This window comes from Rana temporaria, chromosome 13 (assembly GCF_905171775.1).
Source record: "Rana temporaria chromosome 13, aRanTem1.1, whole genome shotgun sequence".
Lineage (NCBI taxonomy): Eukaryota > Metazoa > Chordata > Amphibia > Anura > Ranidae > Rana > Rana temporaria.
This window is the reverse complement of record NC_053501.1, coordinates 114,115,771-114,132,408: the sequence shown is the minus strand read 5'-3', so window position 1 is coordinate 114,132,408 and position 16,638 is coordinate 114,115,771. Positions and strand designations below refer to the sequence as shown.

Sequence of the window (16,638 nt, the reverse complement as noted above, 5' to 3'; positions counted from 1 at the left end):
ATGTCGCGAACCTAAAATTTTCGGTTCGCGAAGGGTGAACGCGAACTTCCGCAAATGTTTGCGAACGGGCGAACTGGGCGAACCGCCATAGACTTCAATAGGCAGGCGAATTTTAAAACCCACAGGGACTCTTTCTGGCCACAATAGTGATGGAAAAGTTGTTTCAAGGGGACTTACATCTGGACTGTGGCATGCTGGAGGGGGATCCATGGCAAAACTCCCACGGAAAATAACGTAGTTGTCGCAGAGTGTGTTTTTAATCCATAAAGAGCATAAATCACCTAACATTCATAAATTGTTTGGAATAACGTGCTTAAAACATCAGGTATGATGTTGTATCGATCAGGTAGTGTAAGGGTTAGGGTTAGGGTTACAGACAGGGTTAGGGTTAGGGTTACAGATAGGGTTAGGGTTAGGGTTACGGATAGGGTTAGGGTTACAGATAGAGTTAGGGTTACAGACAGGGTTAGGGCTAGGGTAACAGATAGGGTTAGGGTTACAGATAGGGTTAGGGTTACAGATAGGGTTAGGGTTACAGAAAGGGTAAGGGTTAGGGTTAGGGTAACAGATAGGGTTAGGGTTACAGATAGGGTTAGGGTAACAGATAGGGTTAGGGTTACAGACAGGGTTATGGTAACAGATAGGGTTAGGGTTACAGATAGGGTTAGGGTTACAGACAGGGTTAGGGTTACAGTCTGTAACCCTAACCCTAACCCTGTCTGTAACCCTAACCCTATCTGTAACCCTAACCCTAACCATATCTGTAACCCTAGCCCTAACCCCGCAATCCAAGGTTCCATTGTACTCATTGACATTGGCATGCTGAGGATTTCTACTGACCAATTGTTGTCATCTGTTCTTCTTCCAGAGCTCTTCTCTCCTCCAGAAATAAAAGTGACCCCGTCCAGGGTAATAGAAGGAGATGAGATGATGGTGAGATGTGACACCAGACTGGATCCTCTCAGAGGCGGCACAGAGCTGCACTTTGCATTCTACAGAGATGGACGGGCTGTGCGGGGATACAATGTATCTGATACATACAGATTGCTGTCATCTCAGCTGGAGGATTCTGGGAATTATGCCTGTGAAGTGAGGACGACGTCTGACACTGTGAGGAAGATGAGTGATGGGATCTATATCCACATATATGGTGAGGATATGAAGTTGAGCTGATTATGTCTAATTGCACATTACAGTGGAACCTTGGATTACGAGCATAATCCATTCCAGGAGAATGCTCGTAATCCAAAGTACTTGCATATCAAAGCGAGTTTCCCCATATAAGTCAATGGAAACGAAAATAATTAATTCCGCATTGACTTCTTTGGCATGCAATACCACATGTGGCCAGAGGTAGGGGGTCCTGGAGAGCTGAGTATTTCCGAACGGTTCCAATCGGCTCCGCTCGGCTCCAGCGCCCCCGCACCTCAGACCAAATTCGGTACTGCACATCGCTGTGGCTTGAATACTGCTCATTTTGCAAGACAACACCCACAAACCAGGATTTTCCAAAATGCAGCGCTCGTATTGCGAAACGCTCGTTAACCACTTGCCTACTGGGCACATACACCCTCTTCCTGCCCAGACGAGAGTTTAGCTTCCGGCACTGCGTCGCTTTAACTGACAATTGCGAGGTCATGCGACGTGGCTCCCAAACAAAATTGACGTCCTTTTTTCCCCACAAATAGAGCTTTCTTTTGGTGGTATTTGATCGCCTGTGCGGTTTTTATTTTTTGGGCTATAAACAAAAAAAGAGCGTAAATTTTGAAAAAATACACAATATTTTTAACTTTTTGCTATAATAAATATCCCATTTTTAAAAAAAATATATATATATTTTTCTCAGTTTAGGCCGATATGTATTCTTCTACATATTTTTGGTAAAAAAAAATCGCAATAAGCTGGTTTGCGCAAAAGTTATATTGCCTACAAAATAGGGGACATAATGATTTTTTTTTTTTTTTTTTACTAGGAATGGTGGCGATCTGCGTTTTTTTTCGGGACTGCGACATTAAAGCGGACACATTGGACACTTTTGACACATTTTTGGGTCCATTCGCATTTATACAGTGAACAGTGCTATAAATATGCATTGATTACTGTATAAATGTGACTGGCAGGAAAGGGGTTAACCACTAGGGGGCGGGGAAAGGGGTTAAATGTGTATCCTGGGTGTGTTCTAACTGTAGGGGGGTGACTGGGGGAGGTGACCGATCTGTGTCCCTATGTACAAGGGACACAGATCAGTCTCCTCTCTCCCTGACAGAGCTCCACGTCCCTGCTCAGTTACTGGGCAATCGCGGGTGCCAGGCGGCCATCGCGGCCGCCGGGCACGCGCACTGTGTTCCCAGTGACGCGACGGGTGCGCGCGCCCTAGAGGCTTTAAATGACAGGACGTCATATGACGTCCTGTCGGGACAATAGAGCATTCCGCCCGCCGTCATTTGACGGCGGGCGGATGTTAAGTGGTTAATCGCGTTACTCGCAATCCAAGGTTCCACTGTACTCACTGACATTGCCATGCTGAGGATTTTTACTGACCAATCATTGTCATCTGTTCTTCTTCCAGAGCTCTTCTCTCCTCCAGAAATAAAAGTGACCCCGTCCAGGGTAATAGAAGGAGATGAGATGACAGTGAGATGTGACACCAGACTGGATCCACTCAGAGGCGGCATAGAGCTGCACTTTGCCTTCTACAGAGATGGACGGACTGTGCAGGAATTCAGTGTATCCGATAATCACAGAGTGGAGGATTCTGGGAATTATACTTGTGAAGTGAGGACGGCATCTGACACTGTGAGGAAGATGAGTGATGAGATCTATATCCACATAACGCAGAAACATGGTGAGCTTGAAGAACTGAATAAGTCTCTGATCTGTACATGTTCTCTCTCTATTATCACCTTATCCAAAACACATTCCTCCTGAGATCCAGTCTGTATAGATAGTTTGAGAACTTGCTGATATTAGAAGATCCATAGGCCCACCAAGACAATGCTGAAGAGAGTCCATTGTAGCTTGTTTAAAACGGGCATATACAATGGATGTTTTGGGGGGTTCTTGTTGCATGTGAAAAATGTTTTTGATGTAAAAGCCTCCTAATTCTCTTAGGCCTCGTAGGCCTTTTTGCCAAGGAAACCAGTCGTGTGTACATTTTTCGACGAGGAAACTGTCGAGGATCTCGTCGAGCCAAAAAGAGAGCATGTTCTCTATTTCCTTGATGGGAATGGAGAAAATTGGCTTGTTGAGTTCCTCGACAGCCTAACAAGGAACTCGACGAGCAAAACGATGTGTTTCGCCCGTCGAGTTCCTCGGTCGTGTGTACGAGGCCTGAAAGTTTTTTCACTTAGGAACAGTAAAAAAATAAACGAATATTGCACACAGGGAAGAAGGGAGATCCTAGGGATGAAACAGGGCTGTGCTCACTATTATGGTATTTGTGGGCCAGGGCCTAGGCTGGCCGGGTAAGATGAGCAGCACCAAGACTCAACATTTACACATTGTGATAACTTATTTTCTTTCCCTTTTCTTTATTTCCTTCCCTTATTTACTTTCCTTTAGTCTTCTTTTCCTTATTTGGTTTTCATTAGTATTTCTCCCCTTCCCTTATTCACTATGAAAAAGCAAAGATAACCCCCTAAGATTGGGACTTTGAGAGTGACCACAAATGAAGTAGAATATGTATAAAAATATATACATTTTATTAAGTACAAAATACATAAATATCATAAAAAAGTACAATGGAATACAATAAATCCCAAAAATTCTTGCTAGAAACGAACAAGGGACCACTTAAAGTCAAACCCAACAGCTGTTTCGGTATAAAGCCCTTCTTCAGGGGATTATAGACGTTTAAGATCAAAAGTGTCTAAGAAAAAAAATGCACATTATATTAATTTAAACAGTTTAAGTGCAACACGCATTACATTCTCCAACAGTACATATATAATGACAACATAATGCTTACATAATTATTAGGCAGAGCTTTTTTTCTCAGAAAATAGGTGCAGGAACTCAACCACGACCCCATTCAGATTTCACAAACAGTAGAAGGGTCTTAAAGGGGCATTACATACCAGAATTGCATTACATACAGTTAGGTAGATTTACAAAGAGTTAGGCCGGCTTATCAGTAGATAAGCCGACCTAACTCAGAATCTACGCCGACTTATGTTTAAGTGTATTCTCAATCAGAGATACACTTAAACATATCTAAGATATGACGGCTTGCGCCGTCCTATGTTAGTTTGCAATATTTCGGATGGCCGCTAGGTGGCGCTTCCATTGCGGTCGGCGTAGAATATGCAAATCAGTAGATACGCCTGTAGCGGAGTACAATATTAAAATCCACGATCTCCGCTGGTAACCAGGGTAAATCCACAGTCAGCGCTGAAAAGTAAGGCAATGTCCCAAATCCCCCCCAGTAACTGGACGAAACACAGCTCTGGGAGTCAACTGACTTTTTATTCACAGGCTTCCATATTTATATAATTCCCCATGCAAGGGGTTTCCAAACAGCCAAACAGATTTAGCAGGGGTAATACAGTGAGGACCACATGGGGAACTTAACATTTTGGATAATTCTCCCATCAGGCATTGCTGCACGAGGGAAAAGTCAGTTGATAGCTGGGGTCTGGGGTTATGTGTTGTGACAGTTCGGTTTAAAACTGCCGAACACCGATTGGGCAACATAAAACAAAGTACTTGAATGCTAGTGGCTTACGGCTGCTAGCATACGAATTACTATGTCCACATAAGACCCAGCAGAATACATAGCATATAATACAGACAACCCTTTGACATGTAACGTCCAGCGTTCCAGAAGTGGCTAGGTTTGCCACAACGCCGATTCACGAACGTACGCCCGGCCGCCGCAGTACATTTACGCCGTTTACGTTAGAGATAGGCCACCTAAAGTTAGAGCTTAGCCCTAGATGGAATAGTAATGTTAAGTATGGCCGCCGTTCCCGCGTCAAAATAGGCCCGTGCGGCGTACTTAGCCGCAATGCACACTGGGAAATGTAGGCGCCCGGCGCATGCGCAGTTAAAAAAAACATCAAAAACGTAAGGTCAAGCCCCATTGACATAAAACATGCCCCCTTACACACATTTGAATTAGGCGCCCTTACACCCGCCCGATTTAGGCTACGCCGCCGTAACTTAGCAGGCAAGTACTTTAAGAATGAAGTACTTGCCTAGCTAACTTACGGGGGCGTAGCCTAAACACGCTAAGCTACGCAGCCACAAGTTTAGGTCAATCTACCTGAATTTACCTAAGAGTGCAGAGTTCAGGTGGCTACACACAGAGTGCAGAGGTGTCACTTGTAAACACAGAAACCGGACTTCTGTGTTTACAAGTGATTGTGGTGAGCAGGCACCAAAGGGTCTGAGCCAGAGGTGGTGGAACTCAGTTTGCCCAAGTTCCCCCTGAAAAAAAGCCCTGATTATAGGGTTAAATTGATATTCCATGTGTCAAGAAACATGCGTGACTCAAGTTGTCATATAGAGGAAACAAGTGCATCTGCCTGCTCCAGGGTCCAGGCCCTTAGTCATTATACCCTTCCCTTATTCTCTTTCCCTTCGTCATTCTTCCCTTCCCTTATTCTCTTTCCCTTAGTCATTCTTCCCTTCCCTTCTTAGATTTCCCTTAGTCATTCTTCCCTTCCCTTATTCTCTTTCCCTTAGTCATTCTTCCCTTCCCTTATTCTCTTTCCCTTAGTCATTCTTCCCTTCCCTTCTTAGATTTCCCTTAGTCATTCTTCCCTTCCCTTATTCTCTTTCCCTTAGTCATTCTTCCCTTCCCTTATTCTCTTTACCTTAATCATTCTTTCCTTCCCAAATTCTCCTTTCCTCTCCCTCTTCTAGCTTTCTCTAGAGATCTGTGTCTACCTTCAGTCAGAGAACGGTTGTAGAGAGGGGGGGTGAGCGGAAGTTGAGAGAAGTCAAAAGACTCTTCACAAGTCTGGGAACACAAAGATTCTGTCTTCTCTCTTTTGATTGGTGAAATCTAAAGCTAAAAACCGTTGAGAATATAAAGCAGACCCCATGCTCCCTTCATTAGTACATTCTAGCATTGGCTCCAGGAATGAGGCCCTAGTTCACCATTGCCATGAGTTTGTGGCAAAGCCGTGGGATTTGCAAAGTTTGTGAATCACAAGTCAAAAAGTTTGCAGACTCACCCCCCAAAAATAAGGAACAATAAGAACCAATTATTTAAAAAAAATTGATTACTCGGTCCTCACAATGGCAGCCATATTGTCTATTTATGTTTGAAACTGTTAGAGAGAACTGACAATTCTGTGCAGAGATACTTTTTTAAACTAAATATTATTATTATACTTATTTTTGCCATTGGTACATGACCCCATGGCAGAAAAGCTTGCTAAAAAATACCAGAATAACAAGATTTGCCTCCCATCCATTGACTTTAATAGTGTTTTTTTTCAAAGTTTGTGAACTTCAAGCAAGATTTATGAATAGTTTGAGAACTAAACCCAGCAGATTTGCTCATCCCTAATTAGTTCATACTAAAATAATCACAATACAAGGGGTAGGGTTTGGTAAGGGGATGTCATGACAATAAAGGCCTTCTTCTTCTCCATCAATCAGATGGACTTACAGCAGCATTGTGTCCAAATAAGGCCCTAATGTTGGGGACTTGAATCTTCTTTCTTTAATAACCGACAATTTTATTTAACCATTGATCCCAGACCAGTGAAATTTCGGGCTCTAATTAAAAAATATGAATTTTTGTTACCTCCATAAGGTGAAGACACTAGGCAGAGAAATTATTGCAAAAGCTCTACATAGTAAAAACACTGCCATAAATGCGTCAATATTTGCCAAATATCATATTTCAATTTTTTTTATTGTGAGATACAAGGGAAATACATTTGAAAATGACATCATGTATAAAGCAAATTTAGAAAATCACTGTAACTGTACAGATTGAAAAACAACTGGTACATATAAACAAGATCAAAATTATATCACCTGAGATAAGAAGACCATGGCGTGACTTAGGCAATAGGAAAATTCTCAGCCAGTCGGGTGATGGGTCCCCCCGCCCTTCGGCACCCCATATGGGAACTTTAGGTCACCTGTGGCCAGGTGACAAATGCACCCCGTTGGAGACGGTGCACCAAAAGGTAGTGAACCTAATAGCCGACTGCTGCAGATGGACAGGAAACGTGAGCCCAAGATTCCCCAGGGCTCAGAGTCTACGGTCCAACAGGTGTTCACCAGAGCCTCTAGTGGTGAGGATGGCCTTCACTGCAACTGAACCCAGGTCGCGGTCCCTGGAGTCCCCCAGGTAATGCTCCATAGGGAGAGAGGGGAAGCAGCCACTGAGGACACAAGGGATAGTGATGGGTAAGCCGAGGTCAGGGCAACAGGCAGACGAGGGTAACCAAGGGACAGGCCAAAGCTCAGGGTCACAGGCAAACAGGAATAGTCAGAGATGAGCCAAAGTCGGTACACAGAAAGGTAAACGTAGCACACGGCAGACAGGAACACAAGCTAACAAACAAAGTTGAACAGCAAAGCAGACCTGCAGTGCACTAGTTAATATAGACTTCCTGGGATGGCCTGGGGTGGGGCCATACAGGGAGTGAGGCCTCTAATGGACACATGGAGGAGAAGGTAAGCTGACAGACATTATTGCATGTCCATGACAGGAACTTACTGTACCAGAATAGGAGTTTCCAGCTCCTGACCTCTGACGAATTCTACCTAGGAGGGTAAGAAAATCGTCATGGTTCATGTCATCCGTAATAAACTCCTCTTCAAACTTTCGTAACATACCGGGGTGCGGGGGTAGGATGGGAGGGGAAGAGCGGAAAGGAGGGGAGAAAAGCTTGAGGAAAGAAAAGAGATAGGGGGAGAGAAAGAAAGGAGCATCTAACCGAGAGCATACCATAAATTAACCTGAAAGTGAGTTAGTGGTCAGTGGGACTGGCCAAATACCAATGGTCAGAGTCCCTAAAAAAAACTAATTGAAACCCTAATTGGGGCACTAATTGGTATTAAAAAAAACCTGCATGCTGTAGAATTAGCACTCCCACAAGAACTCCATCCACATGGACTAACCCTAATTGGGGCACTAATTCCACATGGAACCCTAATTGAAGCTCTTCCCAATTCAATTTCCCTTTATGTCATGGCCAAGTCAATAATGAGTCATAAAAGAGAGGTCCATAATGTGAAGAGATCGGGCAGAGAAATTATTGCCAAAGCTCTTCATAGTAAAAACATAAAGTTAAATATAAAGTTGAAATACATCTTTTTAATGGTTTTCCAACAAATGTATTTGTAAGATTGGTCAGCCAGTCTTGTGATTTACGCTCCTCTTGAGCGAGTGACACACTTATCTCCCAGTTCAGCTTCATAGCTTACTGTGTCACCTGTCCCCCTATTATTGGAATAAGTTAGAACATACAGTATTACTGGAAAATTAACATCATTGCTTCTGTCCAATGAGAAGGAAGCTAATCCAGATCCTTCATATACATTCAGAATTTGTAATAGTTCAAAATTTCACAAATAAAGTTTTTATCTTATCTAAACATCACATGACTTCCATCTCTGGTTCTCTCCTCAGATTACACGATGCAGAATATAATACGACTGGTGATCTCTGGATTTGTATTATCTGCTGCTGTATGTTTCACCTACTTCCATAACAAGTGGTAGAGAAGAAGAGGAACTTCTAGGAATCTGAGGACCTCAATGAAACATCTAAGTGAACATGGAAAAAGTGTTGGCTGAATTCAAAGGAACATCTTTTTTTTTTTTTTTTAAATAAACTAATATTCACAAAAAAACTTCATCTGATTAATCTGAAAAAAAAAAATATATATATATATGGGTGATTAAAATAATGAGTAATACAGTAAGCCGTGGACAAAGAAGTAGAAGTGGTCAGTGAGATCACACATGGAGGAGAGAATAACAGGAAGGAAATAAAGTGTTTTTCTTAACATAAAAACTGAGAAAAGACCCAAAACACAAATGTCACACTTTACTAATCACGTTGTTTATTCTAAGTTCTGAAAACTAAAGAAGACATGAAGGGGGTTTTGTATATATTGGGGGTTGATTTATTAAAACTGGAGAGTGCAAAATCTGGTGCAGCTGTTCATGGGAGCCAATCAGCTTCTAACTTCAGATTGTTCAATGAAACTTTATCAAAAACCTGGAAGCTGCTCCAGATTTTGAACTTTCTAGTTTTAGTAAATGAACCCACATTGGCTTTTTTATGTTTTTAAATAAGGGTCAGGTAAAGTAGAATTTATATATATTAAAATGTTATATTCTTATTTTTAGCCAGCAGATAACATTGTAGGATCATTTTCATATGTTTATCCAATCTTCTTTTTGTAAAATCTTGTAGGCTTGTGTTTATGCCTGTTACTGTGTTATTTTTTTTAGATTCTGACTGATGCATGTAGGGGTTAATGTAATTAATTGTATGATATGTCTTCCCCTGTATGTGTGTGGCACCTCCCTTCTTCAGAGGCTATATATATACAGGGGGAGCCTCATGGTGCAGTCCGGTGTGGAAGACCAGAATCATACAGTGAGGATCTGTGTATTATGTAAACCAGGGGTCTCAAACTGGTGGCCCTCCAGCTGTTGCAGAACTACAAATCCCATGAAGCATTGCAAGAATGACAGTTACAAGCATGACTCCCACAGGCAGAGGGATGATGGGACTTGTAGTTCAGTAACAACTAGAGGGCCGCCAGTTTGAGACCCCCTGATGTAAACTGTTCTACCGGGAGCATCACACTTGGGACCTGTTTTTGGGCAACCAAGTGAATGGATTTTATATATTACAACTTTCCTGATTTTAAGGTATAGGCAGTACCACTAGGGAAACAGAACAGCCAAATCAATGTAGAGACAAATGTAGCGTAAAGTGAAATCCTTTATGTAAAGGAATTCTTCTGTAATAATGTGCCAACTCAACTGTATTCTGCAAATCAATTTCAATAAACGGAGTTCTTGTTCAAAGAAGAAGTTGCCTTGTGTTGTTTTCTTGAGGTGGGCAGAAGGACAGTAAAGTGATGTATAGTAAGTCATGGTGTATCCAGTGAGTTAAATCCATGACTTGGGTTAACAAGCTAAAGAGTGAACAGTAAAATCATTTTAAATGTGCAAGACGAGTGTAAGAAGAAGGAGAATCAGCCAGCTGGCAGAGGAAGTGGTGACGGTGGCTGGTGATGGAGGTTCTGGCAGTGACGGGTAGATTAGTACTTCATACACCTCACTAAGTAGCAGTGGAAGTGATTTCTATTTCTGTTTCTATTATTATCCGTACATCTACCCCAGTAATCTACGTTTACAATTCTTATCAGCACATCTACCCCAAAGGATTGCCTATAGGTTGTATCCTAAATTTACAATTCTTATTGCTACATCTACCCCAAAACAGCACCTGTTTCTATTCTTATTGGTACATCGTCACCAATAGATTGCCCCTTGGGTGTAACCTGAGTTTACAATTCTTATTGGTACATCTACCGCAGAGAAGTGCCTGATGGTGTCACCCGAGTCTACTATTCAGTGAGAGAGGAATGTAAGCCATACCTTCCCATAATGGCAACATAAGATTCCAAACAAGGTCCTTACTATCAGGTAATCCAGCTAGGCCAATAAACCTGGTTACAAGACCAGCAATACCCACCCTAAAATGTCATATGAGTTTTATCTAGCATATCATATCAGATAAGGCAGAACTAAAATCTTATTGGCTATCACAGATAGCCTCTTTCTACATTCTCACAACATTGGTGTTAAGTCTGGTGAAATGTCCATAAATAACCTTCAGGAAGTGAGAAGACGCTCATAACTTCTGTTTCTCAGAAAGACCGTCACAACTTCCAAGTCTCGGCCACCATGTCTGTCTTTCTCGCCATCGTGTTTCTATGTAAGTACAATGATTTTTATTCTTCTTTTAATTCTTAGTATTCTATTATTTTGTTTTGAATATCAAAGTATCGCTGTCTTTCCTTTGAGATTGTGTGTAACATAAAATAACTCATTACTATTAACCTCTTAGAGGCTCGATGTAAAGAACAGAACACTCATTATAATGGCATCTGTTGTGGACAATGTACAATCTTCTTCTTCTTCTTCTTCTTTTTCTTCTTCGTCTTCTTCTTCCATCGTATTCACCATTCAATGGGCACTGTATGAGCTCAGTCTCTTGTTCCATGAGAAATGCTGTACATCATGTTACAGTTGTTAATTAGTATCCATTCTCAGTGATGGTGGATTGCACATTATAGAAAGGAGCTACAGAAGACATCTAAGCAGAACATTTCTTGACTTGCGCTGATATTATCATTGATTGTAAGCTGTGTTCATGGTCTTGTCACTCAGTCTGGAAGGTTCACATTAATCTAGATAAGTCAGAACCAGGAATTTGATTTTTCAGAAGAGCTTTGTTTTTATTGTAAAAGTCAATGATGAAGATAGCTGGATGTCATCTCTAAGGAGAAAAATGTTGTTAAAGGTTGGGGCAATGCTAGGGTTGGGTACCGGGGTACATGTCCTGGTTCTACTGCTGAGTGCCCCTTGTCTCATGTGATTAGGATATTGTTCTAAATCATATCCTTTATCCAATTAGATGCCAGAATTGTATTTCCACTCGACTTATACAGCTCGAGGTGGGTAGAGGGTCTGATCTCTCCATGAGGGAGTTAAATGAAGGTGTCTAGTTTAGCAAAGGGGGATCTGGTGGATACATAGTTCAGTTCTGGTGGCTGGTTGACTGGAACTGCAGAAGGAGGAATGGGAACGGTCTGGTTGCTGATTAAAATAAGTTCATAAAAGGGGTGGTGTTGGGGGGTGACTGGAGGCTACATAAGGCATAATAGAAGTGTCTTGGTAAGGTGGTTATGATGGATGCATGGAAGGATCTGATGGGTAAATGAACTTGTCCAATCATTGTGTAAGGGGAGTGATGGGGTGAATATAATTGAAATTGATGGCTACATGTTGGAGGAGTGGTAATATTAAGTCTGGTTGCTTAACCCAATCTCTCCCAACCATAGCTTGTCACATAAGGGAGAGCATCAGTTCCGATCTTTTCTGGAGATCTAAGAAAATTTGGATTCTAACATTTTTGTTATAAAGAAAATGTATAATATCTAACTGAAAATGAAAATAAGAAAAAATATTGAAATGCATTAGATATTCTTTAATGACATGTATTGTACATAACATTTTCTAAAAAGTGCATTTTGGCTTTTCAGCCTTGAATGTGGGAAAATCTGGTGAGTACAGAGCTGACATTGAATAATATATCATAAACACATAAATACTACATTTTTTTTATTTTTTTTACCATTTTGGTCTACAAGTTGTCTGAGAAAGAAAGGGTTTGGATCATTGATTATAATTCTGTTACTAGCTTTGCATTAATGCAGTGATAGAAGACTATGAAAAAGCAGTGCGGGTTAGCTACATTTGCACACAACCAAGAATAAATCTCAGTACTACGGGTCTTTCCAGCAAGAATTTGTGTGATACATTTACCGTATTTATCGCGGTATAACGCGCTCCCGTGTATACCGCGCACCCCTAAAGTGACCACGAATCCTGTGGAAAAAAAGTTTTTTTTGTACTTACAGTTTTGGTGTCTTGCGCGGCGTCCATCGGCGGCCTCGTCGGGTCCGGCGTACTTCTGCGGCTTCGGGTGTCCTCTTCATCGGGTCCGGCGTCCTTCTGCGGCTTCGGGTGTCCTCTTCGTCGGGTCCGGGGTCCGTCTGCGGGCTTCGGGTGTCCTCTTCGTCGGGTCCGGCGTCCTTCTGCGGCGTCCTTGCGTCCTCCCCACTCGTTTCCCGCGCCGAGTTTGAATACTGCGCCAACATATACAGAGCACAGTACACTCGTGTATTGTTGGGCAGGCTCGGCAACACTCGCGCTCACGTCCTGAGTGCGGAAGGAGCCGAGACTGGCCGACTATACCCGAGTGTACTGCGCTCGGTATATGTCGGCGCAGTATTCAAAACTCGGCGCGGGAAAGCGGGTATCGGCGTATACCGCGCACCCACGATTTTCAAAATCAGGGCAAAAAAGTGCGCGGTATACGCCGATAAATACGGTAAGTAAATGTAACTTAAATGTATCACACAAATGCTTGCTGGAAAGACACGTAGTACTGAGATTTGAATTTGGGTAAAGCTTAAATTGATTTGAAACCTCCAAAGTTCATATTTGAATACATTTTTAGGAATACATTTTTTGAGTGTTTTGAAGTGAATGTGAGATGGTTTTTGATGGTTGCCCTTCGGAGAACTTCTAAATTATTATTATTATTATTATTATACATGATTTATATAATGCCAACAGTTTACTCAGCGCTTTACAATGTATAGGGTGGACAACACAATTACAGTACAGTTAAATACAGAAGTTACAGGAGGGCCCGGCTCATAGAGCTTACATTCTAAAGGGAGGGGGTGGGGGTGGAACAAAAGGTAATAGCTGTAGAGAATAATTTGATGGGGGTGGCTCGGGGATAGTTGTTAGGTGGGTGTAGGATAGGCTTCTCTGAATAAATGAGTTTTCAGGGATCTCCTAAAGGTGGACAGGGTTGGGGGCTGATCGGACTACTGTCACCCAAATGGAGGGAAGACGGGAAGAGTTGGGGGAGATCTTTGCAAAGCACATGACCTGATTAGACCGGCAGAAGAACTAGCCTTAAATATATATATTTATTTTTTTTGGTGGACAAGATTTTTTTTCTTTTACGAAGATATCTCCCTGTGGCTCGTGTCTTTGTATTTGGGCTTTTTAGTTTTGTCAGAAAACTGTGATGCCACTAGTTAATGTCAAGGTCCATACCTGAGAGTTGTAGCTCTAGTGTTTAGAAGCCTTCCTGTGGCTTGTGTGGTCACATTTAGGTCTGTTGGTGTTTAATACCAATGCATCTGTCTCCAGTCAAAGACAGAAAAGAAAAGCCCCTTTTATCAATAAACACATTTAAGTATTTCGGGGGCTACAATTTCTTCAGGTCAAAACAGATTGATGAAAACACATCTATAAAAATATATTTTTGACCAAAGTTGAAGGGTTATAAAGCTTTAATTTTTTTTTTAAATACCGTATTTATCGGCGTATATCACGCACTTTTTTGCCCTAAAAATCAGGTCAAAATCATGGGTGCGCGATATACGCCGATACCCGCTTCCCACGCCGAGTTTGAACCACTGCGCCGGCATATACCGAGCGCAGTACATTCGGGTATAGTCGGGCAGGCTCGGCTCCTCTCGCGGTCATGTCCTGGGATACAGGACGTGACCGTGAGAGGAGCCGAGCCTGCCCGACTATACCCGAGTGTACTGCGCTCGGTATATGCCGGCGCAGTGGTTCAAACTCAGCGCGGGAAGCGGGGATCGAGCGGGGAGGACACCACGATAGCTGCAGAATGACGCCGGACCCGACGAGGAGGACACCATTGAAGCCGCAGACGGACGCCGGACCCGACGAGGCCGCCGATGGACGCCGCGCAAGACACCAAAACTGTAAGTACTAAAATGTTTTTTTTTCACAGGAATGCGGGTGCGCGCTATACGCCGGAGCGCGCAATACCCCGATAAATACGGTAACAAACATGTTATACTTACCTTCACTGTGCAGCTCGTTTTGCACAGAATGGCCACGATCATTGTCTTCTGGAGTCCCTCGGCGGCTGTCTCGACTCCTTCTCCGCTTCTAGTAACCCCTCTGGGAAGCTCTCTCCCAATAGGTTACTTTGCGGGCGCGCTCTTGAGTTCTGTATTTGGCATTCATAGCCGCCAACTACAGGACTCAGGCCCGCCCTCCCGGCCCTCGCGTCATTGAAGTTGATTGACAGCAGCGTAAGTCAATCTATCCAATGAAGAGCTGGGAAGACCGGACCGAGATCAAGCACGTTCTCGACATGGGACTTTCGAGGGTTCAGGTAAGTAAAACGGCGGGGCGGCAAACATCAGATGTTTTTTCACCTCAATACATAGGATGCATTAAGGTGAAAAAACATGAACCTTTACAACCCCTGTAAAGTAGATTTTTCAAGTGGTGATTGTGTCTGTACATTGTCTGTACATTGTCACCAAGACCCTTCCAGGAAACTGTGGTGGCTCTGTAGTCTCACGTACAGCTTTAAAGCAGAAACTAAAAACACCAAGTTACAGTTTCCTCACATCTTGAATAACTCTTACAGTTACTAGTCTGATTATTTCAGCTCTCAGCAGAACTGTCAGGCCATCAAATGTCCAGAATCAGAGCTGCATAGCTGGTAACTGCAGATCAAGCCGAGACCAAGATGGCGGCTGTAAAGGATAGGAGAGTTTAGTTCCTCTTTAAGACATCCCCAAAAACCTGTAATGGATTTAAAATTATTCAGTGAACTGACATTTAACCCTTTAACCACTTAAGGACCGGACCAATATGCTGCTAAATGACCCAAGGGTTTTTTACAATTCGGCACTGCGTCGCTTTAACAGACAATTGCGTGGTCGTGCAACGTGGCTCCCAAACAAAATTGGCGTACCTTTTTCCCACGAATAGAGCTTTCTTTTGGTGGTATTTTATCACCTCTGCGGTTTTTATTTTTTGCGCTATAAACAAAAATAGAGCGACAATTTTGAAAAAAATGCAATATTATTTACTTTTTGCTATAATAAATATCCCCCAAAAACATATATAACATTTTTTTTCCTCAGTTTAGGCCGATACGTATTCTTCTACCTATTTTTGGTAAAAAAATCGCAATAAGCGTTTATCGATTGGTTTGAGCAAAATTTATAGCGTTTACAAAATAGGGGATAGTTTTATTATTTTTATTTTTTTTACTACTAATGCCGGCGATCAGCGATTTTTTTCGTGACTGCGACATTATGGCGGACACTTCGGACATTTTTGACACATTTTTGGGACCATTGTCATTTTCACAGCAAAAAATGCATTTAAATTGCATTGTTTATTGTGAAAATGACAGTTGCACTTTGGGAGTTAACCACAGGGGGCGCTGTAGGAGTTAGGGTTCACCTAGTGTGTGTTTACAACAGTAGGGGGGTGTGGCTGTAGGACTGACGTCATCGATCGAGTCTCCCTTATAAAAGGGGATGACACGATCGATGCAGCCGCCACAGTGAAGCACAGGGAAGCCGTGTTTACATACGGCTCTCCCCGTTCTTCAGCTCTGGGGAGCGATCGCGACGGGGTGGCTATAAACGAATAGCCGCGCCGTCGTCCCGGATCGCTCCTGAAGCCACGGGAACCGCCGCATTTACCGGGGGGGGGACCCACGTCTAGGCAGGGACGTACAGGTACGCCAATGTGCCTGTCCGTGCCATTCTGCTGACGTATATGTACATGTGGCGGTCCGGAAGTGGTTAATAAACAACCTGGCTGGTGTCCATGTAAAGTGGATCCACATTGTGGTGGGTGGGAATTGTCCATAATGTGTAAGGGGCTGCTTTTTCGATGCGATGTCCATAATCTCCCTTGTCACTCCATTGCCACAGCTGTCATCTACACCTGGTTGTCTTCAGGTTTGGCTAACTTGGTAGGCTGACTTGGGTTGATGCTCATGTGCACACGAGTTGCTGCATCCCGGCACTGAGACATGCCAAGGATATACAC

General features: G+C 42.8%; 1 protein-coding gene across 1 annotated transcript; it reads left to right on the top strand.

Annotated features, from left to right (window-relative positions):
* The first annotated feature begins 2,573 nt into the window (after positions 1-2,573).
* LOC120920245 (Fc receptor-like A) lies at positions 2,574-8,704 on the top strand. The gene is made up of 2 exons (XM_040332210.1): positions 2,574-2,845; positions 8,600-8,704. Exons 1-2 carry the CDS (start codon positions 2,629-2,631, stop codon positions 8,689-8,691), a joined length of 309 nt encoding a protein of 102 aa, XP_040188144.1. The 5' UTR covers positions 2,574-2,628; the 3' UTR covers positions 8,692-8,704.
* The last annotated feature ends 7,934 nt before the right edge of the window (positions 8,705-16,638 follow it).

Bases quoted from the DNA above. Each gene is read 5' to 3' on its own strand.
- LOC120920245 (XM_040332210.1), top strand. From the start codon at position 2,629: ATGACAGTGAGATGTGACACCAGACTGGATCCACTCAGAGGCGGCATA. The intron at 2,846-8,599 runs GTGAGCTTGAAG...TTCTCTCCTCAG, and splicing joins CCACATAACGCAGAAACATG to ATTACACGATGCAGAATATA.